Raw genomic sequence first — 26,832 nt, forward strand, 5'->3', positions numbered from 1 at the left:
AAATTTACTTCACTCACAAATTGAAGAAGGATATGAATAACAAGAATTTTGGAAGTCATTCACTGTTTTGGACTGTAGTTACGAAATTGCATCTGCGTGGAAGTCTGCAGAGTCTCCAACAATTGTAAAGTTATAGAAAAAACTGTTACCAAACATCGAACATTGTGAAGAAATTGGAGAAGATGGAAATGAACTGTCTGACCTTGCAAGCTTAACGAACTCAATTCCTGGGGGAGAGAATGTGGACGCAAGAAACTTACAAGGGTTGGTAAAGTGCGACGCTACTAAACCTAGATTTCAGCATCTAAAGGAAGAAGACATCCTAAGGAAATGACAAGGAGAAAACGAAGAGCAAATTGATGATGAAGAAGAGAAGTTTCCTTTTATGAGTGTCAGCGAAGCAGCCTTTAACACGTAAAGGAACTTCTAGTATTCCTAGAGGAACTGGAAGCAGCACGTTTTCTAATCAAAGAAACAGAAACTGACACTATTTTCAAACAGTGTAAAAAATGTAAGTATATATAGTTTTTCTAAGCGGCGTTAGACAGCAGTGGATCGAACCGTCGCGAAGCAGGTATCGGAGTGCTCTCAGAATCCCGTAGAATTTTCACGGCATACTTTAGAGGCGCTTAAAGGTCGATTCAAACACATCAGTCCCGTCACAGTCCAGGCGCCGAACCGGTCCCGTCTGGTCACAGAACTATTCGGTCGTATATTCGCACACACCCGAAATGCATCAGTCTTCGGCGACCAATCTGTTGAAAAGATGGAAAATTTCTCGGATGAAGAATTAGCAAATATTATTATTATTTCCTGCCAAATATTATTTTTAAAATTAATGTCCATGTATTTTGCATGCGACAAATCATATAAAACATTATATTTTCTCACACATTCTATTAATTGTTCGTCAATAATTTTATTTTGTTCATTTGTACCGCCCGTCATGTTCCCGGCAAAACCAAAAAATTCGTCGCTGAGATATAAAATCGGCCGGGCGATAGACGTGTCGAAACCTGACTGCTGGTAAACTGTTCGTCGACTGATGAATGTGAATGCCAGCGGCATATTTCTATTAAAGAATATTTTGTATGAGGAATTGTTCGGTTCGGCGCCGGGACTGTGACGAGACGTGACTGATGTGTTTGAATTGACCTTTAGAGCTTCTTGATCGAACGCCTGATGTTCGATCAGGGGCGCAGCAAGGGCCTGGCGTCATACTAGCTATACACGCATTACAGGTACAAAATGCTTAAAAGTGAAATAAAAAAACACTTATTTTCTTGTTAAAGATCACCATATCGAGTACTAATGCTGGTTCAAGCATACAATCTCCAGCATCATTTCTTGTTGCTACACCTAACCAGCAATCAAACGCTTGATATACAGTAAGGTCTCGTTATATCTGAAAGAAATTCATACAAAAGCTTCTATATTTTATATATATTCAATTTTCTAGCATCAACTGCTTTTTCTTGTTTTACTTTTAGTACATCTTTTCCTTTTAAAGCACGTGGTCTAAGAGATTTATTTATTAAGAGCGGTTTCAACATCATATCTCCTGATGTATTGCTACAAAGTACGTAATAATGATACTCGATCTTTAGTTGCTTTATGTTTACTTTTTTCATCCTTTGCGATGAGGCATTTTTTTCCAATACAGTACCGTTTCATCAGCGTTAAATACTTGATCGGCACACTAGTCCCCATCTTCAATAATTTTCGCTAGCTTCTGTGGAAATATTTTTGCTGCTGCTTTATCTGCTGTAGCACTCTAGCTTGAGATCTTGATATTATGAAATTCATTTCCTTTTATAAACCCCATTTACCAATCTTTTCCTAGCTGAAAATTGTTTACCAGCTTGGGAAGTGGAAGTTGGCGGCTCTGACTGTGTCATTAACTCATAAAACTGAAGAGTTTTTTCCTGGATTAAATAACCACTTACAGAAATTCTTCTTTGAATTAGTTCCTCAATCCAAATTGCGATAGCTTTTTCTGTTCTTTCTAATAATACATCCCTTGAGTAAAATAAAAATTTGTCCCTTAATTTTGTACCAGAAATTATAGATTTTCTGATAGCAACTTTGTAGCATGCAGAAAATTCCTTAAAAACTATCTTATATTCAAATAATAAAAAATTATCTAGTACGTTCCTGGGCTATATATAAAATTTGGTGTCTTTGTGTACACATCCCACACTCCCCAAGAAAGAATTCTGCTACGAAGTTAAATAATCCATATAATACGTGTGTATTTCTACAATTTGAAAAGTTGTTTGATTCAGGGTCGTTTTGCGATATAGTTTGAAGCGGTTTAACAAGAATTTTGGGTTGGCGAGAACGGGGTAGGAGAGGTGGGACGCAAGACTGGAAGCAGGCCGGTATAATCGAGGTCGAAGTAAATTCAAGTTTTAGGTTTGAATATTTGGTCAAGGGGGACAGACGTGTTTAATTTAGTAGGTCAAGAAGCCGGCAAAATTTGTTGACAATAGTGGATTATACTCTATGTAAAGTGTCAGTTTTGGAAGAGTAATCACTATTTCTATGTTTCTAAGTATCTAAGAGATTTGTGTCGTCTGCAAAAACTTTGAAGGGTCCAAGGTTTGCGTCTAGTCCCAATTTCAACCTCAATGTCCTAAGCAGCCGTTTCAGGATACATTTTTCACAGTTTGGAGATGCAGTTTCTTTGGGTGGCAGAGAAAGTATAGTATAAATCCAGCTCCTACTCCCAGGAATTTGGAGTGAATGTGAATATCCATATGTGAAATCCAGGTAACTTTTTTTGTTTTAACTTTTAAAGTAAAGAAAGACAGTTTTTTCTAATAATAATATTTGCTTTCATAACAATTTAAATTGTAATAATTAAAAGTATATGTCTTAGGGCGTGGCTCAGCTGTCATTTTAATTGTTCTGTTTTAAAATTTAATGTTGACATATGACAGCTAGCTTTATTATTTTGACATCTGGTAAACATCTAATCATAGTTGAGATTTTGTTTTGTTTTTAGTAAAAGGTTAACCTCTATGAATAATTTCACTTAAAGATATCTTTTTATTTGGAGCGATTTACTTTTCTGCTACAAATTATAGCTCAGTAAAATTTGTAAGTTTTGTAGCAATTCACACTTGTAAACGGATAGGATATGTAAGTTTTCTTCTTTGTTATTTTGATACAAATCTTTGTAACTATTTATATAGTAATTATTTTTGTATTATCTGTATATGTAACTGTTCGTATAAATGTTTAATTTTTTTCTCTAAACCATCTTGTTTATTTATTTTAGAAAAGTCTCCTAACCTCTCTTTTGTGTTTTCTTAGGACGGAAGAACCTTTTCTTTCATCCAGCAGGAAGTTTCCTCGAAGCCATTTCCTCCTCCCATTTTAAAAAGCTAGAGGGCCTTCTTGTTTTTTTGTTTGTCCACTTGTCCAGGAGATTCATGTATGTAAGTACCCTTTTGTTTCATTTTTTGTAGTTACCTCAATTCAACCCCCTTGCCATTCACTTTTCCATGACCCAGCTACACCAAATAAACCCTGAGAACCGTTCGCAACAGTTTCGTTATTTTGTTTGCCCTATCTCCACCCCAGTAACTTCTGTCCCCAATTTTCAACCTCCCATAGTAATACCCTATGTGGTAGGCAAAATATTTCGTTACAACTTCATTCTTCTTAATTGCTCTTACAGTTGATTCGCCTAAACTAATTCGCCAATTGCCGTAGATCATTCTCCTTTTCCTAAATGATCTAAAATTGCGATTCTGTTCAACGAAATTGGTTGTGTTTGATGTTTTTTTCTCCATTGGGCCAAATAAAATCTTTTTAAAACAATAACAGGTTATACCTTTCAATGCGAAACTCGCAATGATGTAATAGGGACATCATGTAACAAGGAAATCCCTGAATTGCAAAGGCTCACTTTACTGACATCTGGATGTGAACAGTTGATATTTAATTATAATAGTTAATAATAGAAATTTTTGGATGAAATACAAACCGCACAACTTTAAAATCGCAAAAAATAATCCGCATAACAAAAACCTTACTGTACTTGTGTGAGGTTTTTTTGTCATATTTAAAGAAAAATCAAACTTTGTGCCTCATTATGATAAACTATAGTTAATATTGATAGTGTAAAACCATTGACAAACGCTGCATTGATTAATAAACTACAACATATTACAATATACTCCGACAACATAACAGTACATAGCACTTCAATAACAAGATGCATACGTATGCACACTATATATACAGTGATGAGTGTCTTACCACCCAGCAAAATAGCGGAAAGGATAGAAGACAGATTAAGTTGTGAGATAGTATGAGATAAAGCTAGTTCTTGACGTGGCTATTTCACTTCAGTCATAATTATACGGATGACCTCGAAAATATTTTATTTTAATAATTTCTGATGTTAGAATAAATGATTGAATAAATTAAGATATATTATAGTAAAAAACATTAATTATTAGCGATTTTAAATTATAAATCTAAGTTTATTTAATAATAAAAATAACTTAACTGAAATATTTGATTAAAGTAAAGGTAGGTATGTTCTATCCGAAAACAATAATTATTGTATGTGGAATTGGCGTAATAGTTAGAGACGTGGTCTAGTGACAAGAAGATTGAGGTTCAATTCACACCAAGGATATAATTTTTGTTTTACTCAATCAAAAAATAATAGAAAATATGATACATATTAGGTAAAAAGTTTTCGAAAAACTCATTATTTACAATTTATTCTTATTCCAATGTTAAAAAATAGAAATACAAAATAATTCAAATTCAATTTCAGTTTTACAGTTTTCAGTTGTGATTGCAAAATAATCCGGTTAAGACTGTTTAATGCCAAATCCATCACTAAATTCTCAGTGTTAATATCAATTCCTCTGTACAGGTGATTTTCAAAACAATTAACAACATTGTAATGGATGCGCGCGAACAGCTGCCTGCTTTACAGCTAACCAAATCATCAAGCCATCAAAAATAATAACATACCGAGAAGTGTTTTTGCACGGTAAACAGAAACTTTTTATTGAAAAAACAATTCGTGAAAATGGTTTTAACAGTCGAGAAAGTGCAAATTGTTGTCTGGCATGTGAATGGATTATCAGACAACATGATTAGACAACAATTTGTAAATATGTTTCCAAATAGGCCGGCTCTAGCACGATCAACAATTCAGTCTCTTATACGTAATTTTTTTACTTATGGGTCCGTGTTCACTCCAAGAGGAGTTCGTAGACGAAGGAAGGTAAATCCAGATTTGGAACTAAGGGACACTTTGATTTGTGCAAGTATTGAGCAAAATCCTACCCAATCAACATCTCGTCTTGGAGAACAATATGGAATTTCAAGATTTAGAGTAGGTAGGTAAAATTTTGAAAAGACATGGATACCGTCCCTATAAACTTCATAAATCCAACGAACAATTCCCTGGGGATCAATATAGACGTTTAGAATTTTAACAAACTGCAATGGAAATGTCACATTAAGATGAACATTTTTTAGAGAACGTTTTGTTCACATATGAATGTACGTTTTCATTGCAGGGCCGTCACAATTCAATGAATGCTTGGTATTGGTCTCAAGGAAATCCTCGTCAGATTTATATCGCTCGTACCCAGCGTCCTCGAAAAGTAAATGTTTGGGGAGGCATAATAGGGAATCATGTCATTGGTCCATTTTTTATAGACGGTATGTTGACTGGGCGGAAATACTTGGAACTTCTGCAAAATGAAATTGTCCCAGCCCTTCGTAATTTACCAATACCTTTCGATTCCGTATGGTTTCAACACGATGGTTGTCCCGCACATAATTCTCGCATCGTCAGTGAATATCTCAGTGCGACTTTCCTAATCGATTGATTAGTGGCCACGGAGATATTTTTTGGCCTGCAAGATCACCTGATCTTGCACCTTGTGATTTTGTTATGTGGGGATATATTAAGTCCAAGCTATATGGAATTGAAGACGATCGGCTTAATTCTCTCCAAGAATTAAGAGAAAAAATCTCTGATTCAATGAGAGGTATTAGTCCAGAAACATTAACTAATGTTAGACGAAACTTTTATAATAGATTGGGTGCTAATGGAGGCTTATTTGAACATTTATTGTAAATACATTTCATCAAATAATTTTTTTTTATTTTTATAGAATTTCTACCTATTTAAATATTTTTGGAAGTACATTTACTTAGAACGTTCTTTTATGTTTGAAGAATTATTACTTTATTTTCGAAAGTACGATATTGTTTTTTCAATAAGATTTTCATGTTTTACTATAAACACTTCTAATAAAAACTGAAATAAATGTCTAGTGATTTAAAGCAAAACGATATAATATCTACATAATTTCAAATTTTTAAAAAAGTAAAACCTTCATGTGGGATTTGAACCCTGAGCGCTGCATGAGAACATCGTGACTTGAACTCTGATCCATCAAACTTTTATATTTCTTTAGTGACAGTTTGGGTTACTGTTCTGCTGCTAATGAAGGCTTATTTGAACATATTGTAAATACGTTTATTTACAATATTTTTTTTTTTATTTTTGTAGAATTTTTACTTATCCTTTAAAGGTTCTTTTAATTTTGAAGAATTTTTACTTTATTTTCGAAAGTACGACGATACTTTTTTTTTCAATAAGATATTTGTGTTTAACTTTAAACACTTCTAATACTAGTAAAAAATAAAAAAAAACACATGTGGGTTTTGAACTCTAATCGTCTGCGACTTCTGTGTCGAATTCTTACCACTAATCCACGAAGGATAGTGATTATTCCGCGACAAGAGTGTACGAAACTCCTCACATCATAGTAGAAATTATTCTTGGTTAATAATTTAAAACTTTAGATTAAATAATTCCTATTAATTAAATTATTTTATTCACATTTTTGCTTTATTGTGGTCAATCAGTTTTTACTTTATGTGAAATTAAAAAATGGAAATACGTCACACATACGTTACACATAATAATTATGACCGAGGTGATTTAGCTCGAAGCTAACGTCTAAAGGTGTGAGACTATCGATAATGGTAATGTAAATTATAGGTTTCTACCGATTATTTCCCACCTCTACGAGTTTCATCTCTTTTTATTTCACAAGGTAGCTGTGTTTTCTATCTCTTACGTTAAAAAGCCGGGTGGTAAGACACTCATCACTGTATTTTGTAACTCCTACAGTAGCTCTTCAACCTAGAAAATTACTTTTTCGATTGTACACACTTCAGTTCTAGAGATAAAGCTACTTTATGAGAGCTGTACTCCTTTATGCTGTTAAAACCTGTAAAAAAACACTATACTACACAAGGATACAACACCATGCCATTAATAAATTAGTAAAATGACGTACTCACCTACAGGTATATCATAAAGCTCTTCGACTTTTTTATTGTTTGCATTGTTGTTGTTAGTAGCGGAGTTGTCATTGGTAGCAGCCGGCTGGGGCTTGGGAGAGGGGGATCGGTTACCGTCCGGCGTAGTCGTACCGTTTACTTCCGGTTTCGGTGGGGGTGCGGATGTTGCGGGAAGTGGAGGGGTTTGTTCGTGAGTTGGCGTGACTTGTTCTGGCGTTTCTTCGTGTTTAGTGGGTGTGGTGGGAGTGGAGTCTAGTTTGGGGGAGGATTTCTTTGTGGGGGATTCAGCGGGTTCTTCGGCTGCAAAAACACACACGTGTTGTTAGGACACGGCACACAGTTTTATGTTGTTTTTGGTTAAAACAATTAAGTGGACGTAGATAGCATCTGACAGCTTACAAATATAGATTTTGTTTTAACATCTCTTCATAAATTTAAGAAAGCTTCTTTATTAAACCAACTAAAATCGGCTTTATGAGGCAAAAGGGTCTGTTTTATAACTAAATAGTGATACAGAACCATCTAAGAAGTAGTAAACTTTTCAGCAAGTCAATTTGAATAAAAAACAGCGAAGAGTCTGAATCGAAGAAAGGTAAGATGATTATTAGTCCAGGGAAATGAGTAAAAACACTGTCGAGGAATTTGGAATTTTGATATCTAGCAATAGTAAATATTTACCTAAAGAAAAAGATTTTAATTTTATATATGTTTAATTTTTATTTTGAGAACGATTTCTGAGGTGAAGACATTGATAACAAAGAATCTGGCAAATCTGCCATATAGTGAAAGGTTATTAATATGCATTCCTTAGGATTATGCAAGGAAAGATACAAGAAATAAGAAACCCTGGCTCAGAAACCTAAGAGAATGGTTTAATTGCTGCCTCTTAGAAACCCTGTAAATGTGTAATAAGGCTGGGATGGCGGCGAAGATTTCCAACCTCTGATAGAAGAAGGAAACACAGTTCGAAAATTCTAAGAAAATTGATGTCATTCCGGTTGGATTTGTCCCTTACTAAGATCTTAATCACCTTCGGTGTGACACTATCAAAACCCGGTGTGAATAGACCAAAAAGGTCTTCATTTTCATGTTTATATTTGGGGATGATATACAGCGATCCTTAATAAAAGTTTTAGTAGTTTGGACGTACAAGTGTGAATGTAAAGTGTTCAATATTCAAGCAAGTGCCATGCATTTTCGTTCACTAGTAATATCATTCCTTCAAGAACATTTTCGTTAGATATATTTGAATTTGTATAATAAAAAGGTATTAATAACTCTGCTATGTTGTCAAAAAACTACGTAATACTACAAAAATTGTGTTAAATAGCATAATGTATGAATGTATGGTATGTTCGATTACTAATAATACATATATAATCTTTTTTAAACACTTTTTTTATGTTTTTTTGTTTAAATGACTGTTCAGTAAGTTTTTTCGTTCAATAATATCCCTAACAATTTTTCTCCATTGGTCTCTATCTTCAGCTGCTCTGAGTTTCTATGGTCTTTATCTTCTGCTCTGTTTTGTCTTAACTTTATTGATTTTCAGACCAACTTTATAGCTTTCGTACTCAACTCTTCGCAGGAGATTAAACATGTCTTGCTCATTTGCTGCTATAAGTGTAGTGTCATCAGCAAATCTTAAATTGGAGGTTTTTCTACCAGACAATGTTACTCCACTGGCCCATCCATCTAAAGCCATCCTCATGACATGTTCACCATAAATGTTGAAGTCAGGTGACAACACGCATTCTTGTCTAACACCTCACTCGATCTTCAATTGGTTTGAGAACTTCTGATTTAGTCGCACTGTTGCTATATTGGACTGATACAGATTTTTAATCAGTTGTCACCAGTAACAAAAAAGTTTATCAGAACTGCTGACCTTCAATTAGAACAGTAAGAATTTGGGATTCTTCTAAACACGGCAGTACAACTTTGAAGACGATCGTTTCTCTTTACATTTCCCTTTTATTTCTTTTCTGAACAGTGGCGCATCCAGGAGGGGGGATTTTGAGGGGTTAACCCCCCCCTCCCCCAGGACCCTATTCCGACACTGTTACTTACACATTTTAAGGACTCAAAATGGAGGTAACATCATAAAAAAAATTTCGGTGACCAACCAAAACCCCCCAGAGGCAAATAATAGGTGCGCTACTGTTTCTGAACCATGGTGTATTGTTGTTGTTTCTTTTGTTCAGTATTACTTTTGCGTTTTCCTTGAGCTTCTGTTGCTGCTTTTTCAATGTTGTTTTTAATTTTCTCCTAGCTCGCGTTTATATCTTCGATGTCGTCTAATTGTTTCAGCTGTATCTTCTGTGCTAGTCTCCTTTGGTACATTTCTCTTGTAGAGTCGTTCCACAGTGATTCACATTGAATTTTTCCTCGGTCATTTCCTGTAGAAAATGTTTTGATTCCTATTTTTGCTAGTACTAGTTTGTGTCTGTGGATTTAGTTCATTGGTAAGAAGTGATGTTATAAAGAATATTGATAAACAATAGATGGATTTGCAATAAAAAATATTGCGTATCAGTGGCCTTGTATAATCAGAGTGAATTATATATTTAAGTGACTTCAACAGATAGAAAGATTTGTTAGTCATTTGCTGACACAGGTAGAATGCAGAAATCGACTTTTGTTTACAATCGATTCAACCCGACCTGGGTTAAATTATAATGTAAAGTTATCAAATAAAGAACATACAAGTACAATCTATATTTTTTGATATGCGAAATGGAGAATCGGTTGAATTAGTCATAGCAGGAGCTCAACACCACACCAGCATGCAGAGCAAAAATACAGAGTATAGTTTTTTAAGATCGTCGACCAGCCGAGAGACACTTAGTAGAAATTTAGGTATCTTCAGATTTGGATTTTAGAAAACTGTGTGTACGAAGGATTCGCATTCGCTAACAATGGAACGAGTACATAATTGAAAATAAATTTCTTAGTTAGATTTAGAGCGACTAAGAAAGAATAAATGGGATTTAAAAGAAGCTTAGCTACATTTTTTCCTTTCGGTTTTGTGAACGTGAAATAGGTAGGACTTTAGTTGTGACATTTTCCAAATTGTAATTGAAATAAAAAAATTTAAAGCACGTCAGGAAATGTTAAATGGTTTTTTTTCATCAATTGTGTGGGATAAATAGGTATTGAACACAAGGCAAAAAAGATTGTCATCAAACAAGTAGCTGGAGAAGGGTATATGGACAGTCTTCTGGATTATCACTTCAGAGATCAAATCCAGACAGTACAAAAGTACTCCAGCAGGTGTATTGACATTCAGAAGGACTATATTGAATCATACAACATATTCAACACCATAAAATCATGTTTTTCTTATCGAACGACAAAACTTTCCTAACGCTTCTTTTTATAGTATTTCTAATGAGGTGTTGATTGACGCTTCCTGAAATAAAATTGAACACAGACGACTTACTGTAGCAGATTTCTTAGTGTTTTATATGAGGTTAATGCGAGATTGTTACATTATTTCCTTTCTTGTCGTCTGATTATTTTGAACTACCTGTTAATACAAAGTAATGCATCTGTATCGGCGTTCAGCAATTATTTTTTATCAAACTTTTATTTGATTGTCTTTCAGTTTGTCATTTGTAAGATTTATGTCACATCTTTTTTTCTACTTGTTTGGGAATCGTAGAGAAATATCTTCTTAATGATCAAATTTCTGTAGTAATAGATATAATAATAAAACTGCAAGTATTAAAAGCTTCAAAATATCATCGCAGCGTTAAATAATACTTTTTTAAAATTACCACATTATTATTTATCAATGTCATGAAGTTTGCAAACGTGTCAAATGCTACCAATGTCATGTGATGGTTGTTTGGATTACAGTTCATAAATTACATTTTATTTAAAAATAAAACAAAATACGCTAACTATATAAACGAATACCAGTAAATTAAAAATTGTCCTAATCAAACAAACTTTTTTTTCAACATCTAAAATAGTCTTAAACATCTTACTAATATTAAATTAACTATATTTATAGCCCTTGGGAATACTACAAACAGAACTGATAGCAATAGATTTTTCCGTTTAAAATCATGCACAGTAAGGTAATAATAAAAAGGTTACCAATGTGAGTCCATAGTAACAATTATTAGCAAGTGAAAAGAGAACTACCCACAACCAAAATGTTCGAGTATTTAATATTGTAATATAAGTATGTATTCACCTACTCACTATCGCTCTAATATAATTCACACACATCTGAGTAAACAGTAGGTCAGATTTTCGTATTCATCATCATCACCCAGCACTCTGCGTCCACTGCTGGACATAGGCCTCCCTCATTTTTGCCCATTGTGCTCTATCTTGAGCACTTTTCATCCAATTTCTTGACATTTTCTTGAGATCGTCAATCCAACGAGTAGGGGTCTTCCTCTACTTCCTTTGTCTAACCTCGGCCTCCACTCACTCCACCTCCACCTTTCATCACTGATTCGAGCGACGTTTCCGACCCAGTTTCATTTCAGTATAACAATTCGGGAAATTACATCGGCAACTCCTGTTCTTCGTCTTAAGTCTTCATTTCTAACTCGGCCACAAAGCGATATACTTAGCATTGACCCTTCCATTTTTCTCTGAACTATTTGTAGCGTTTTAGAAGTTGTAGCTGTCAATGTCAAAGTTTCGGCACCATAGGTCATCCACAGGCAACACACATTGGTCAAATGTTTTACGTTTTAAAGAAATTGGTATATCGCTTTTAAAGATGTCTGAGTTTTCCATAGGTTGCCCATGCTAGGTTTATTGTTCTTCGTAGTTAGCATGTTTGGTTGTCTCTTGTGAACTTTATTTCGTGTCCAAGGTATATTTATTTTTCCATCAGCTCTACTTCGTTTTCTCCAATATTGATATTTCCTCTAGGTACTAGGTTTGTCATGAATTTTGTTTTGGAGATGTTTATTTTAAGGCCCACACTGGCACACACTAACTGAAGTTCATGTAGATTGTACGTATTGTACTTGAGGTTGTCCGAGAACAAAACTATGTCGTCTGCGAATTTCAAATTTGTTAATCTTCTACCGTCAATGTTGAGGCCTTCCTCTTCCCAGTTAAGTTATTTACAAGCATATTCTAGTACTACGGTAAACAGTTTAGGTGATAAGCTATTACCCTGTCGGATTCCTCTGCCGATTGGAATATGATCCGTGTTTTTATGTAGTTTCACCGACATAGTTGCGTTTTGTATGTATTGTAAATGAACCTTGTATAATCGTAGTCAATGCGGCATGCTTGTAGTGCTTCCAGGAGTTTGTCAAATTGTACCGTGTCAAAGGCTTTATGGAAATCTACAAAAGCCAGAACGAGTGGTCGATTGTATTCGATAGTTTTTTTTATTACCGTTTTAATGCTCTGTAGTTCATTTGTTCCAAATCCGGTACGAAAGCCCGCTTGCTCTATTGGCTGGTAGAAATCAAGTTTTTTCTCAAGATGATTCGTTAATATTCTTGTAAGGAATTTGTATAGGTGACTAAGAAGACTTATAGGTCTGTAGTGTTGATTTTGAAGCAAGGTATATGAAGGAATGCAACACTTCAGAATTTTGGTCAAACTGATAAGATTGGTAACGATAATAATGTCAAAAGTAACATGTAAATAGAGGACTGAGACAGGGGGAAGTTATTTAGTAAACACTCAAACACCACAGTGAGATTTCGGTATTTTATCCGTGATCAGGTTGAACAGTAGGACCCAGGGAATCCCTTGTCCTTTCTCATTGCAAGTTTCAATTGGGCCAGTTTTTTGCTTTCCTTCAAATTTTGTCGTCTCTTGCTCACCAAATAATGAGGTTTTCTTTTTTGATATGCTAGTGTTCGGTACTGTCTTCTCTCCAAGTGATTTTGTTGCTGCGTTAAGTAATTATGTTATTTTTGATTTTCCCCAGCTTTCCTATATGTTATCGTTTTGTAATATTTCATTCCTCAGCAATATTCTCTGATTGAATGTATCTCTTGTGAAAGAGAAAAACATTTTCGCTTTTAACAAATGAATCAGATAAGTGATGGACTCGACCGTTACTTGATGGAAATTCAATTCAACCTGATGGTTATATAAAATGATCAGATATTTTAGTTGCCCCTCTCTATATTCTTTCGCACAACTTACAGAACCTATAGAAATTATCAACCTTTTTAAGACAAGGGGACTCATTGAACCCCATGCTCTTCAATTTATTTATGGATGAAATCATCAAAAGCGTTAACAAAGGAAGATGATATAGAATGGAAAACAAAGAAATAAAAATACTCTGTTATGCAGACGACGCAATATTGATAGCCCAAGATAAAGATAGTCTGCTAAGACTGGTCCACAGATTTAACATAAGAGCAAAAGAATTTAACATGACAATCTCATCTCAGAAAACTAAAACAGTAGTAGTCAGCAAAGAATCAACCAGATGTAAAATAGAAATTGATGACATCAGTATTGAACAAGTAATGGAAATAAGAAACCTGGGAATTACACTGTCTAGCTATGAAGACATAGACAAAGAAGTGAGAGATCAAATAGAGTGGCAGGATGTCTTAATAACACTATATGGCGAAACAGACTCATAAACACTGAGATGAAGTCAAGAATTTATAATGCCAGTGTAAAACCAATAATGACATCTGCCTCAGAAACAAGACCCGACACAGCCACAACGCAAAGGCTACTGGAAACGGCAGAGATGAGAGTACTGAGAAGAATTACAGGAAATACGTTGAGAGATCGAAAGAGAAGTTGCATTAGAAGAAAATGTAACGTACAGTGTATAAATGAATGGACACAAAATAAGAAAAAAAGAATGGAATAACCACATAAGCAGAATGAAGTCGTCAAAATAGCAAGAGATAAGTCACCAATCGGCAGAAGTATCTGACTACCGCGCAAAAGATGGAGTTACAACCTTATATAGAGGTATTAATCCGCCAATGAACAAGCAGAATTGCTTATAAAGAGGAAGAAAAAGAAGAACCTTAAAAAGACAGAATTTTAAAAAGAAAAAAAAAGAGAGTATTGAAATGAAACTGCAAGAAATGAATTACAATTCAAAACAATCTATCATAAAATACAGTACAATCTTGTTTCTTTAATGTAACGAGTTCTACGCTGACTGAGATCTTATCTCGTAGATTGTATTAAATTACAGTTTTTTCTACCAAATCTGTAAATCAACAAACTGTTTTAAGTAATTTATATAATAAAAGAATACCTCTCTTTCTCTCTCTACCGTATACTCTTATAATTGGATAAATATTACGAGAAATTGATAGTTGAGCGCTTCAAAAAATTATCCTGACTTACATTCGACGAGATTAGCCTTCCCAGTGATTAGCGAGCCGTTATCTGATTATGAAAACATTAAATTTAATTTGAAATTCCTTTTAAGGGGAGAAGTTAATATTGACTGGGTATAATTATATCGGAAGTCTAATTATTAGCACCAGCTTAGTAAATTTATATTAAAAAAAAAACAGTTGCTTTGCTCAGTTATTGATGAGGTGTGGTTTATTGGTACAGCAGAGGCAATTTGGATTTTTTTATCATGTTATATAAACAAATATTATTTTTAAAAGAGAGTAAAAAGAGGAGATTAACAAAAAATGAAAACAAAACAGATTGTGAAGTCATAGATGAGAATTTTATGGACAATGGGCTATATCATACGATGAACCAAACATAAAGATAGGCATACATATACCTGGGTTCTGCATACAAGGACTATTAGATCGATAGTAGATGCAAAACTAAAAACACAAGACGAAAGAAAACCACAATTCACAAATTTCTTACAAGACATTCCAAAAAAAAAAAGAAAATTCACTGGGGTGCAAAATTAACAGGACCCTCAGATTTTTTTGTTTTTTGTTGGTGTTTATATCGAAATTTGTTTAATTTGTTTGAAATTGTATTTTATGCCTTATTAGCGACAAGTTTTTTTCTTGTTTGAACCTGTTAAGATGTTTTTTGCGAACAACAACACTTTTACACATACGTTTTGTTATTAGTGAAATAGTGGCTTAATATTAATTTAAGTTTATTGTGGTACTGTACCTGATTATAAATTCGGCTGTAGGTTTTTGTATTGTCTCCTGTTTAAAACTTGCATTAAAAAATTATGACACCAGAAGAAGTAGCACAAGCTGTTGCTTTACAGGATGATGAACGGAGCATTCGTTACATCGTGCAATACAAAAATTTCGGGAAACGGGACAATACACCAGGAGGACAGGTCAAGGTAGACGAAGAACCACAAGTCAAGTTGAAGATCGCCTTTTTAGGTTACAAGCATTACGCGATCGTACATTATAAGTACCAGTAATTGTTCAACGGTTAAATGATGTCTATAGAAACACAGTTTCCGTTTATACCGTTCAAAGACGCTTAAATGAATATGGATTAAGGTCCAGAATACCTGCCACTGGACCTCTATTAACAGCAGATCATCGGAGGCAACGTTTACACTTCGCTCGCGAACATCTTAATTGGGATGTTGACGATTGGAGTGCTGTGCTTTTCACGGATGAATCAAGATTTAACAGATACTCTTCGGATGGACGGCATAGGATATGGAGAAGAGCTGGTGAAAGTTATCAGCAATGTCGTTTTACTCCGAGAGTTCAATTTGGTGGAGGTGGTATAATGGTGTGGGCAGGCATTTCCCTAGAGGCTCATACAGAACTTGTTACAATTCAAGGGGACAATTTGAACGCTCAACGGTGTATTCAGTTATGTTTGGAAGATCATGTAGTGCCATTTGCTCCATTTATTGGAGAAAACTTTTGTCTGATTGCCGCCAAGGAGTGCAGACTTAAATCCAATAGAGTATGCATGGGATATTCTGGGACGACTTATTCGACATAACCATGGTGAGTTTGAAACCATGAATGATTTGGAGCAAGCAGTTCGTGACGAATGGGAGCAAATCCCTCAAGCAGACTTTGCTACCTTAATCAGAAGTATGCCTGATCGAAATGAGAGCCGTAATTAGGGCTCGTGGAGGAAAAAAACTCTAGTAAATATCGTTTTCCATAAAAATTGTTTATATTAAAATAAAAAATAATTTTTGTTTCCTTGATTTTTAAATTTTTTTAATCGTTTATGGTTTTTTCTGTGTAACATTCTTGAGTTGTAATAAATTTGACTTTTAAATTTTGTCTATATTAAATACTTAACTGGGAACATCTTAAACTCTTTTAAACGCCAGTTTTTAAGAAAAATCATGAGTATCCGGTTAATTTTGCACCCCAGTGTATATAACAATCCAAATATACTAATTAGTATTAATATATCACCACGTAAAAATAAATTACCGATTAAATAAAAAAAAACATTTATAAACTGTAATTCGTAAAAACCATGATTATTTAGTCCAGGGAAATGAGCAAAAATAAAACGCACTGTAACTACAATAATTGTTTTAGGTTCTATATGCAAAGTTATGCCAATTCATCCAAATTGTTTTCCTATATTTTTATTTATTAAAAATTTCAGTGAAATATGTTTATCCTTACATTTTATCAAAAAACTTAAAAACGAATCGGTTCAAGACCAGGGCCAAAGCCTTTGCAAACGGTAAAAAATGAAAGAAAAAAAAATAGTAGTTGAATGAAACCCATTGGAAAATAAAGAAAATATAACAAAAATTAAACGAAATATAATTTTCGAACGATCTGAGGTCGGGAAGTGGAAAGGGTGGTAATTTTTCAAGAGTAAAAAACGGTGTATTACAATTTGCAGCAGGTCCTATGAAAAACAGTTAAATGGTAAATTTGTACGTAATAAAAAAATCTATAACTGATATATTTATACTTTTTTACACGACCTCAAAATATATGCAGAACATTCAAATAACCGAGTTTTTGATTTTTTTTTTATTTTTATCTTCTCCAAAGAAATTTTTTTAATATTTCAAAAGGCTCTTGTCAAATGAGTCTACTCAGGCTTCCACTTTTAAAAAACTTTCATCCGTGTCGGATAAAGTACAAGAAGCCAGTTACGTTGTGGCTTAGTTGATTGCAAAAAATATGAAATCCCACACTAGTGGGATAATAATTGTGGGATCCCTTAAGAATGTGAACAAGAGGTTGAAAATACCATTATCTAATAATACGATTAAAAGAGCGTATCGAGTAAACCCAAGTAAATTAAAAACTCAAAACAGCTAATTTTTTTGCGCTTCAAGCGGACGAATCCACAGATATAACTCGGAAACCCCAGGTTATTGCTTTTGTTAGGTTTATCTGCGAATCTAACGTTATTGAACAGTTTTTATTTCGTAAAGATCTCCCTGAAAATACAACACGACTAGACATTTTTTTTCAATTAGTGAACAGTTATTTTATCATTGCTGGTTTGTCTTGACTGTCTTGTTTGAGTGTTTGCACAGACGGTTGTCCTGCGATGGTAGGACACTTAACAGAGTTTCTGGCTTTAGTCCAAAAGGAAAATCCAGATATTATTTTCACTCGTTGCTAAGTCATTGCTGACTGAACTGAATGACGTTTTACAAACTGTTGTGAAAATGGTGAACTACATCAAAAGTGCTCCTTTAAATGCGAGATTATTTAGCAGTTTGTGTTCTGCAACTTAAAGAGGAGCTGTTAGTATTTTTTACTTGTGAACAGTCTGAATATGCCAATTTCCTTAGTGATGACACGTGGTGCACCAAAGTTGCGTGTTTGGCAAATATTTTTGGAAAATTGTATGTTTTAAAAAAGGGCATGCAGGGAAAGCAAGAAAACATCATTACCTCTACTGATAAAGTCAGTTCCTTCCAGCAAAAGCTTTTACTGTGGATAACGAAAGTTGAAAATCAAGCCACGTGGGACATTTGACAATGGGACAAACAATTGCAATGTAGAACCAAATCTGTTAGACCTTTTAGAAAAGTATTAGTAAGCAGAATGACAATATCAAAAAGTATTTTCCCTCCCTCGATACGTCATCAATGGACTGGGTGCGAAATCCATACATCGAGTCGGCTTATGACACGGCCTTGTTCACTACTGACGAAAAGGGTGAACTGATAGATAAAAAACGACGGTGGACTTAAACTTAAGTACAGTACACTAGTTGAAGAAGCAGAGGCTCAGTCAAAACTGAAGAAAATCAAAGTTAATGTAGATGTTACATCATTTTAGATTCCCCTCTTCAATGAATATCCACTGATCACAAAGAAAGTTATGAATGCAATAATACCGTTTTCAACTTCTTATATCTGTGAATCTGCTTTCTCGTCGATAAACGCCATCAAGAACAAAAATCGAGACTTAATATCATGATTATACTCATTATAGAGATTATTTACCCAAGTGTGCCGTGGCGGAACGAGTTTTTAAGTTAGTGTGTCTCAAGCTAAAAAAGTTTGAGCTACATAATTAGGCGTGGAAACCTTTGTATTTAAAAATCATGGTTAATTTTAATATGATACTGACATTAGGTCGATGTTATATGATTTAACATGAAGGGAACATACATATTCCCCGCTCGAAAGGCGGACGACTTTGTTCCACTATTAGAACCAGAAAACTGAGTTGGGTGTTAGTTATTAGGATATTTTTTATGACTTAGAATTTACTAAATCAACTTGTTTACTGAAAAAATTGCAGCAGTTATCATTTTTTATATTAAATCCCCTTTAAATCCGATCTTTATTATTCAGAAAATCAACAATTTTCCCCTGTTATAATTCATGAATTTTCAACTTTTTCGTTTATCAATGTAATATGGAATCTTACTTTTTTCGACTAATTAAACTGCAAATTTTAATAAAAAGCTTAAAATTTTATATAACGTTTAAAAAAGCAGATATTTTGATGTGAAAATTTTCGTTTGAAAACGAGGGTGCTTTTTCGAAATTAAATCAAAATATGGGTAAAAATAAATATTTTTAATAAAAAAATTTGCAGTGTTTTTGGGACATAAAAAGGGTAAGATTTCACACAATTTCGCGAAAAAAAGATCTAGATCTTTTTATTGCCTACAACTTTGGCATTTAACTTTTTTCCATTGGACTTTTAGTTTTGCCGGAAATCGTGAAAAACCGTTTTTTACCCTTAAAAACTAACACCATTCCACTTGCCGATCACAGATAGCCCGGAAATTATTTTTCCTTTAATTATTGTTATATTTTCTTCCTTTTCCAATGGATTTCGTCCTGTCCCTATTTATTTTTGGTCTCAAAAATTATCGGCCATGACCTATTGATAATTTTTGCAAAAATGATTTTACAACTTTCAATTTTACGTCAAAAAGGAGACTTTTATAGTGGAAAATATCAAATTGTATATAATGTTTTGATAAAATATAAGGGTTAACTTGGAAGATGAAAATTTTAAAAATGAGCCCTGTTTCACATAAATTATTAATAAATAAAAATCTAAAAAAAAGATAGGATGAATTTGCATAATTTTAGTTGTTTTACACAGACATAAATATATAATCTAAAACAATTATTGTTAGGTACTTAGCGACTGTCCTGATAAATTCTGATTTCCCTGGTCTATCTAATTTATTACGCAAAAATCTAAACTGATGAGAATTAAAATTGTCAATTGATTAATAATGAATCATAGAACACTTTATGATTAATGCAGTATTTTTTAGAAATTTGTACACGACAAAACAAACTCGAAACACACATTAAGATAACGTAAAACGAACAAGGTTGTACACTATAGTATATTTGAAGAATAAGCTGGAGTAAATTCTCAGAATACTAATCTTCGCACCTCGAAATACATAGGCGTGCACATCTTCTAACTAAAACGTAATCTTAAAAGAAAAGTTTGCCTTAAATTTATTTGGATATTTAGAACAAAGTAATCCAATCCAATACTGGTTTAAAATAAAAAGATATACATAAAAAGAATAAAAATTCTATTATTTGTGAAACATACAGTTAATATAAAATAATAAAATACAATAAATTATACTGAAACGTAAAATACATACAGAAAAACTGTAAATTTTTATATATTCCTATTAATAAATAATAATATTCTTAATACCAATAATATTGGAAATAAGAATGAAAATTATATTAGCAATAAAAAATAAATAAAAAATAAACAATGAAGTTGTCGGCAATTAGTTCAAATGTAAAATAAACTTCTGAGCTACAGTTTAAAGTTAAGCTTCCTCATATTCTGTTTCAGACGAAGTGTTATCCGATCCGGGATGAATTATTATAGGTTCTATACTGCTATCTATTATATGATCAAGCTTCCACATATTTTTCTCAATATCCATAACGTGATTAATACATTTTTGCCAATGTTCAGTCGTTACTTCGGATATTGATTTATGAAAAAGAATAGTAACATCTGACAATTTAAAAGTTGTATTATTTCGAGCAACATTACTTTTAACTTCGGCCCATACTAATTCAATCGGATTTAGCTCGCAATGATACGGTGGAAGGCGAAGTATTTCAATTCCTCGTTTTTTGGCTATTTCCTCAATGACATATTTTTTATAATTTTGTTTATTAATTTTAGCAAGCTCTAATAATTCTGCTTTTGTCATTGTATCGTCAAAGATTAAATTCTTAGAAGTTAACCACATTGCAATTTCATCTTTCCTCCATTGAGTAGTTGGTAAACGTTCAACTAATCTAGAGTGGTAACTTGCATTGTCCATCACAATAACTGAATTTTTAGGTATGAATTCAATCATCTGTTCGAAATATTCTTCAAACACGTCTCCGTTCATCTCTTCGTGATAATCACAGGTCTTTTTTGATTCAAACAAAAGTAAACCCTCCTTAAGAAATCCATTCATACTACCTATATGGGTAACAATTAATCGTCGACCTTTACCTGTTGGTTCCTTGAAACCAGGTGAATATCCTTCCAGAAATGCTTGTCGACATGTTTTTATAGTTTTGTCTTTCCAAACTCTCCCTACAGTATGACCTTCATTAACCCACGTTTCATCTAAATAATAAATGTTCTTATTTTCTGTCCTCATTTTTTTTATTTTTCTGAGGTAGTCTCGTCTCCAACACACAATTTCTTCGGAATCGATAAGCATTGACTGTCTGCCCACTTTTTCATACTTAAAGTTTAACTCATGCAAAACTTTCCAAAGTTGGTCTCTACTTATTGTGGGTAAATCGGGATCGTCGGTAATGGCTTGTAAAACTTTATCTAAAGTTGGTATTTGTTTGTTAAAAAAAAATGAGTGGACCATTCTACGAATTGCATTTTTGAAGAATTCATCCACATTCACTTTCGACAATTTTGGTCTTCCTGGTCTCGGTTTGGGTGGCGTTATACCAGCTGATTTTTCCTCTTTTAAAATGTTATATACAGTTGATTTTGAATATCCCATTACTTTAGACGAAATTTCAACTATACTATCAACAGTATTGGAAGGATTGTGTTGCTTAAAATAATTGTAGACGTTAAGGATAACACTCTTTTCGTTAAGTGATAAATGATTCAACTTTAATTTTTTAACTGGTGTATAATCACACGTTAATTCCATATTCTATAAACTCACTATTCACTCTTGCAAAAAACAACTGTGTCAGATCTCTTCACTCGCTTATAATCGACTAAACAAAAATTTTCTGATATTAATGAATGACTATTTAAAGACCATTAACCATTTTATTAATCATTGGTTTTCCAAACAAAATCGAAATTTATACTATTTAAGATAGCGTTCACATTTATCAGAAACCATCTTTCGCTAATCGACTTTTTCTATCTAATCTATCAAAAGACCATTAACTAAATACCTGTGTATTTTAAGAGTTTCTTTATTTCTTGTTATTTAATGGGTCATTATCATAACGACAAAAATAACCATAAATAACGTTACTAAAATAAACAGATTTATATAAATATAATATGCTTTGAAAATGGTTTAAATATCTAACAAACCGAAACAAATAATGTAATACCCTTAAAGTACGTCTGTGACCAGCTGAAAAAACCCTAGCCTACACAGTTCTAACAATAGCAGGTATTTAAATTTTACGATAGTCCATGTGACATGGAAAAATTTCTATCTAAATAGTCAAACCCAACGTAAAATAAGCTAAAATATTGACGTTGTACGAAAAGCACACGTACTAAAATATGCTTAACAATTTAGTTTTTTTTTCTGAGAATTTACTCCAGCTTATTCTTCAAATATACTATAAACAAATTATTTTTAACAGTTAAAAAAAAAGAGTAATTGTCGCTTTTACTTTTTTTGTCGTCGAAGTTAAGTAATCTGAAAAAAGTAGGTAATCGGGAAGTCATGTACTGAATAATAACCGAGGTTTCAATAGCAAAACCATGTAAGTGTAAACATTTCTGCATGACTTCCAGTTTATTACATCAAAAGATACACCAGATGTCGTCTTCGTAATAAAACAATTATAAAGATATTACGTAACGGCTAAAAGAGAACAATTCAGTTAGTCCTCAATTCACAGTTTAGTAACTTTGTCGTTTAGTGATTTTGCTGTTAATGAATGATAATAAAACTTATGACGCATCTCCTGTAGACGTAGGCCTTTTAATTTTTCAAACTTCTTCTATTAAACGAAAGAGAAGATAACATTCTAAATGTGCCTGCACTGGAAGACAACAATACCCGCTTTTCCTTCAACTTTACTGGTCGCTGTATGTACAGGAATATCACCATAAACAGAAGAGACCTACGTCTTCAAAATTGAGTTCGACTCCTCTCAAATTGAGTTTTTTATCTAACATATAAGACAGAAATTTGCACCATTATTAAAATGAACACTTTCAACAAGTTATTGAAACTAGTGCAGCTACTGAGATAATAATCAAGAAGGAGCTGGAAAGATATATTTCGCGATGGAGGCGAGCAATAAATGATTTGATTTTGATAGAAATGTTCTGCCTATAAACAACATTGTTAAACACATTAAAAAGTAATTAAATATCGTTTTAAGCACTTACCTCTATTCGAGTTCACTGGGGAAGTATTATTGATGATAATATCTTTAGTTTTAGGAAGGCTAGTTGGACGAGGAAGACTGGCTCCGTTTGTTTTCTTTACGCTGTAGGACCCCCTTTGACTGTCTGTTGCTAGTTTGTCTACGATGGCTTCGAGTTCTCCCATTACCTACACAATAACAAGTTGAGAAGATATGGACAAGATGGTCTGACAGGAGGTAATAATAAAAAAGAACATGGAAATTTATCGGAATAAATAGCCATATAGCAAAGCGAAAAAACGATTGAAAAATAAAAATCTAAGAAGTCACTTCAGTTCGTTTATTAATTGAGAGCTTTGTTGTCTTTTAATTTCCGACAATTTATGATTGATACGTGATTCCGGCTACTTTTAAAGAACGCGTTTTAAAGAAAGCCTTGAATATGACTACCAGACAGTAATGAGAAGGGGTTGTTAACAGAGAAAAGAAAAAAAGGTAGGGTTGACGATTAATCAAACGTTAAAATTAATAAGTTAAATTTGAAAACGTTACTTCCCGCAAAACTTATATGCCTTTAGTACGATATCGGTGAATGGACAATGGGCAGATTTTTAAAACAAAAGAACAAGCTTCTTTCATTTGCGTCAATGTCAGAAAGCTCTTCTACCATGAACAAAAGAAAACAATAAAACCTTGTCTTACGGGGAGTTACAAACGGCGTTGGTAGAATGGAGAGCATTATCTGGGTGGTTGACTCGCTTTAAGCAACGCCATGGGATGAGCGACCCATAACTTCATGGAGAGAAGCTCAGCGATGACCAACAGGGAGCTGAAGATTTTAAAAGTGAGTTAGAAAAGTTCCTTTTTTCAAATGATCTGAGCTACGAATCAGAACTCTTCTGGAAATGTATTCCAACTCCGAAGTTAGCTCCTGCAAGTTAAAATAAAGCAGGGATCCATAAATCTAGTAAAGAGCAGATCAGGATTATGTCCTGCAACAATACTACAAGAAGTCACAAACTGAAGTTGGCCTCATTGGTGAAAATAATTTTTGAAAGATAGAAAATTATATTTACGATAGAAAATAGATTTTCTTGTTTTTTGAAATATTCAATACGATTTTGAAACAATTTTGCAGTCCATAACGAGTGAATTTATAGCAAAAATGTTGAAAATATAATTATTGGAATGAATGAAGAAGAAACTCTGTATACATTGTTGTTTGCAGATGATCAGGTGGTGGTTGCAACCGATGAGGAAGATATAAATTATATGAATCGAAAATTATTTGAGGAATATGCCAAATGGGGGCTTACTGTAAACATAAGCAAAACAGAATATTTAAAAATTGGAGGAAATACCACAGATCTGAGGCTTGAAAACGCAGTCATAAAAGGCTGCAACCAGTATAAATATCTAGGAAGCATCATATCAGCAGATGGCAGAGTTAAGATAGATGTACAAAATCGAATAACCCAAGGGAAAAAATGCATCCGAATACTGAATTCATTACTGTGGTCTAATAAAATAAAGATGCATACCAAACTTCGCGTATACAGAGCAATTGTAGAACCAATTACCACATATGGTGCCGAATGTTGGACGATGACAAAGAATGAACGAGATAAAGTAGACGTTGTGGAAATGGATTATCTTAGAAGGTCATGTCGAGTATCGAGAATGAAAAGAATCAGGAATGAGGAAATACGAAACCGTACAGGAATTAGAGATACTCTTTCAGATAGAATACAAGGAAGGCAATTACAATGGTATGGTCACGTGATGAGAATGGAGGAGGAGCGGTGGCCAAAGAAAGCCTTAATGTATGTTCCGCCAGAAAGAAGGAAAAGGGGAAGACCACCAAATTCCTGGAGAAGAGAAATTACAAAAACAATGCAATCTAGAGGCTTAGAAGAGGGAGATTGGAGAGATAGGAAAAGATGGAGGCTGAAATGCGGGAAGCGGCAATCGCCGTAGGACCCCCGTTATATGATGATGATGGAATGAATGAAAGGACTGGAAGACATTTTGGCCCACAATAGTCCGGGTAAATGAAAAAAGAAAAGTTAAAAAAAGTTAAAAAAAGAATCTTTGCGAAAAATCATAGTGAATAAAACACATCAATCAGGATAATTATTGTTATTTTAATTTTACAAATTGATGCTTTGTCATATCAACCTTGTAGTTGATAAGAAGACAGGGAAGAGAAAGGTCAATTGAAAGATGGCAAGAAGAATGGAACAACACGGAGAATGTGGCACAGTGGACGAAAATGCTGATCCCAAACATAAGAGATTTGGTGGACTGTGGCCACAGGCAACTGGATTATTTCCTGACGCAGGTGCTCACAGGACACGGATGTTTTAGGGCCTACCTCTCTAGGTTCAGAAAGGCTGACACAGATGAATGCCTATACTGTGGATACTCGGATACTGTGACACATACTATGTTTCATTTACCCGAACTATTAGATTGCAGCAGATGGATAGTGGAAAGGAACAGAATCGAGAGAATGATTGAAAATAAATCAGGTTGGACTAACATACACAGCTATATCCGTGCAGTGATCAAGAAAAAGGAAGAGGAAGAAAGGCAGCTGGACCAACGGCAAGGGTAAGAGTGAAAGATGGTGGAAGTTGAAACTAGAGAAGTGGGTCACACTGTATGCGTTAGATAGGCGTGAGTCAGACTGTGGGAAAGGAGGAAATGCCCGCCTGGGAATGATGCCGTACTAGGAGCGATAAGGATTTTCTACGCGCTAGCTGGAAGGAGACAGGAAGCCTCCTTGCTAATGAATGGAGAATGAATCACTAAAGGTAGTGCTTCGGCCGGCCTTACAGCGGCCATTCCGCTTCCAGATCCGTGGATGACATAGGAGGGTCTGGTTTAGCAGGTAGGCGTAAAAGTTTATGACAAGCTGGATTCTCTTGGGCATGAATTGAGCAAGATTCAAGAAATATTCTTCTTCAATGGTCACCCACAACCTCTTCAACTCCTCTTTCAGCTGATTTATGTTGCTCGATCGAAACTAATTGTTCATCATATTAAAAGCGTTTTCGATGAGATTAAGATCGGGCGAGTTACTTGGCCATTCCAATACGTTGATATTGTGATCATTCAAGAACTTTGGCACTGTCTTGGCCTTGTGAGCAGGTGCACCATCGTGCATAAAGAAGTCACATTCGTGAATTTACCACAAGTTCCATAAATGTTGTTCTAGAACAGTCACACAGTTGCTTGCCCTCATTGTAACAAATACAACCCTGCCCTTCTTTTATTTCCACTAAACGCGCCCCATATCATTACACTTTCAGGATGTTTGACGGTTTTAAACTGTGAGCTTTGGATCGTACCTTGACGCGGTGTGTGGACGACGAACAAATTTGGAGCTTCCTCTTACTAACCTCAACGTACTTTCGTACAAAAATCTAATCTTTTTTTCTTCATTGCTTTTGTAAGCAAGGGCTTCTTTGCAGCACGTCGACTTGGTAATGCTAGATCTTTCTGAAGCCAGTGACGAATCGTTCTTGTTGAAACGTTCTGAA

At 34.1% G+C, this 26,832-nt stretch overlaps 1 protein-coding gene across 3 annotated transcripts in view; it reads right to left on the bottom strand.

The window, feature by feature from the left end:
• Window positions 1–26,832, bottom strand: part of Amph (amphiphysin) — a 172,521-nt gene that overhangs the window by 13,084 nt on the left and 132,605 nt on the right. For 2 of the 3 annotated variants that reach the window (XM_072524117.1, XM_072524116.1), the window contains exons 5-6: window positions 23,310–23,475; window positions 7,360–7,659 (exon numbers count right to left, since the gene is read on the bottom strand). In XM_072524117.1, coding sequence (XP_072380218.1) covers window positions 7,360–7,659; window positions 23,310–23,475 — 466 coding nt within the window. The remainder of the gene's footprint in view (window positions 1–7,359; window positions 7,660–23,309; window positions 23,476–26,832) is intronic. The other variant, XM_072524118.1, reaches the window with a different exon arrangement.

The sequence above is a fragment of the Diabrotica undecimpunctata genome, chromosome 2, assembly GCF_040954645.1.
Source record: "Diabrotica undecimpunctata isolate CICGRU chromosome 2, icDiaUnde3, whole genome shotgun sequence".
In the NCBI taxonomy this organism is placed as follows: domain Eukaryota; kingdom Metazoa; phylum Arthropoda; class Insecta; order Coleoptera; family Chrysomelidae; genus Diabrotica; species Diabrotica undecimpunctata.